The sequence below is a fragment of the Orycteropus afer genome, unplaced genomic scaffold (assembly GCF_000298275.1).
Source record: "Orycteropus afer afer isolate SDZICR_OR568_19922 unplaced genomic scaffold, OryAfe1.0 scaffold00111, whole genome shotgun sequence".
NCBI classification, from domain to species: Eukaryota; Metazoa; Chordata; class Mammalia; order Tubulidentata; family Orycteropodidae; genus Orycteropus; species Orycteropus afer.
The window spans coordinates 6315666-6317158 of NW_006921698.1; the positions used below are offsets into that span (position 1 = coordinate 6315666).

General features: G+C 53.4%; 1 protein-coding gene across 1 annotated transcript in view; it reads left to right on the top strand.

Moving 5' to 3' along the window:
• The first annotated feature begins 425 nt into the window (after positions 1 to 425).
• LRR1 (leucine rich repeat protein 1) overlaps positions 426 to 1493 on the top strand; it is a 12684-nt gene continuing 11616 nt past the window's right edge. The window contains exon 1 of the mRNA XM_007943669.2: positions 426 to 638. Coding sequence (XP_007941860.1) covers positions 426 to 638 — 213 coding nt within the window. The remainder of the gene's footprint in view (positions 639 to 1493) is intronic.

Below are 1493 nucleotides of genomic sequence, written 5' to 3' on the forward strand. Positions count from 1 at the left end.
TGACATGCCCAACGTGTCCTGGAAACACATTAAGGGTCTACAGCAGACACCGTAGGAATCAGCCGCAAACAATTAACAACCAAGGCAGCCGTATGTGTACGCCCCTGGCAAAGGGCTTTGAGCCTCTGCCGAATGCCGGTTTCCGGGTGAGCGAGATAGATCCTTGAGCAGCCAATATCCGCGCACTACTCGTCCACAACCACAGCGAGGATACGGCTCTGCAGGGGAGCGGGCATGCCTTCCTCCCTGCGGGTCTCGTAGAGCCACTGAACTGAGAAAGCCCAAGAAGTTGGCACATCAAGCAAGCAGGCGAATACGCGGACAGCCCGCACGCTCGAGGGCCCTGGCGGCGACGGCGCGGAGCGGCGGGAAAGAGGAAGTTTTAAAGCACGGGCTCGGGACTCGGTTGCAACTGCGTGGGCGGGATGAAGCTGTACTGCGAGGTGGAGGTGATCAGCCGGCATTTGCCGGCGTTGGGGCTGAGGAACAGGGGAAAGGGCTATCGAGCAGTGCTGAGCCTCTGTCAGCAGACACACGGAAATCGGCCGGGGCCCCAGGTCGAGGGCGAGCCGGGCGGCCCGCACCCCACCTGCTTGCTCATCTCCACCCTGAAGGACAAGCGCGGGACCCGCTATAAGGTGCGTGGAGCAGGGTTGCCCTGCCAGGGAGGGGACCACCTTCGGGCCTCGTGCTCCTGGCGTTACCCGCTCCTGGTTTCCGCCGTAGGGGGTTCTTGAACGCCCGGTCCCTGAACCACATCACCACCGCGGACCTCGGGACCTGGACATCCCACTACGGTCTAAAGACGAAAGCTTTTGAGAGTGCAGTCTGTGGTGTTTTTCTTCCCATTTCTGCCTCTCACTCTCTTTTTAACATCTAGGGTTTTTCATATCTGCATAGCAGTAGCAGGAGTTCTGGTGGCGTAGTGCCTAAGGCATTTGACTGCTAACCCGAAGGCTGGTCGTTCAAACCCACCAGCCACTCCTCGGAAGAAGGTTGGGCAATCTATTTCCGTAGTGATACCTCCTCGGAAACCGAAGGAGGGGTCGGATCCAACTGGACGGCAGTGAGTTTGGGTTGGGTTGGTTTGGTATAGCAGTAGTGAACTGTTTCTACAAGCAGTTGAAAGTTAAAATAGAATTGTTAAAGCACAAAACAAACAAACAAACTCACTGCCGTGGAGTCGAAACCGACCCCTAGCGACCCCTCCTTGGGTTTCTTAGGAGGTATCACTAGGGAAGTAGATTGCACAACCTTCCTTCCAAGGAGTGGTTTTAAAAATCTTTTTCCCTCTGTACTGTATTATTTTGTGGAAATGATTAGAAAGCTTTTGTATATGCTGTAACTGAAGAGGCTCACCCTTGCATCTGATTGTTCACTTGGTTTTTATACAATTTCTGGGATTATCTACCTTACAGTGTTATACTTGGCTGTGAATATTCTTAATTGGGGAAAGGGAGTGTTACTATTTCGTTCAGAACTACTGAATGTTT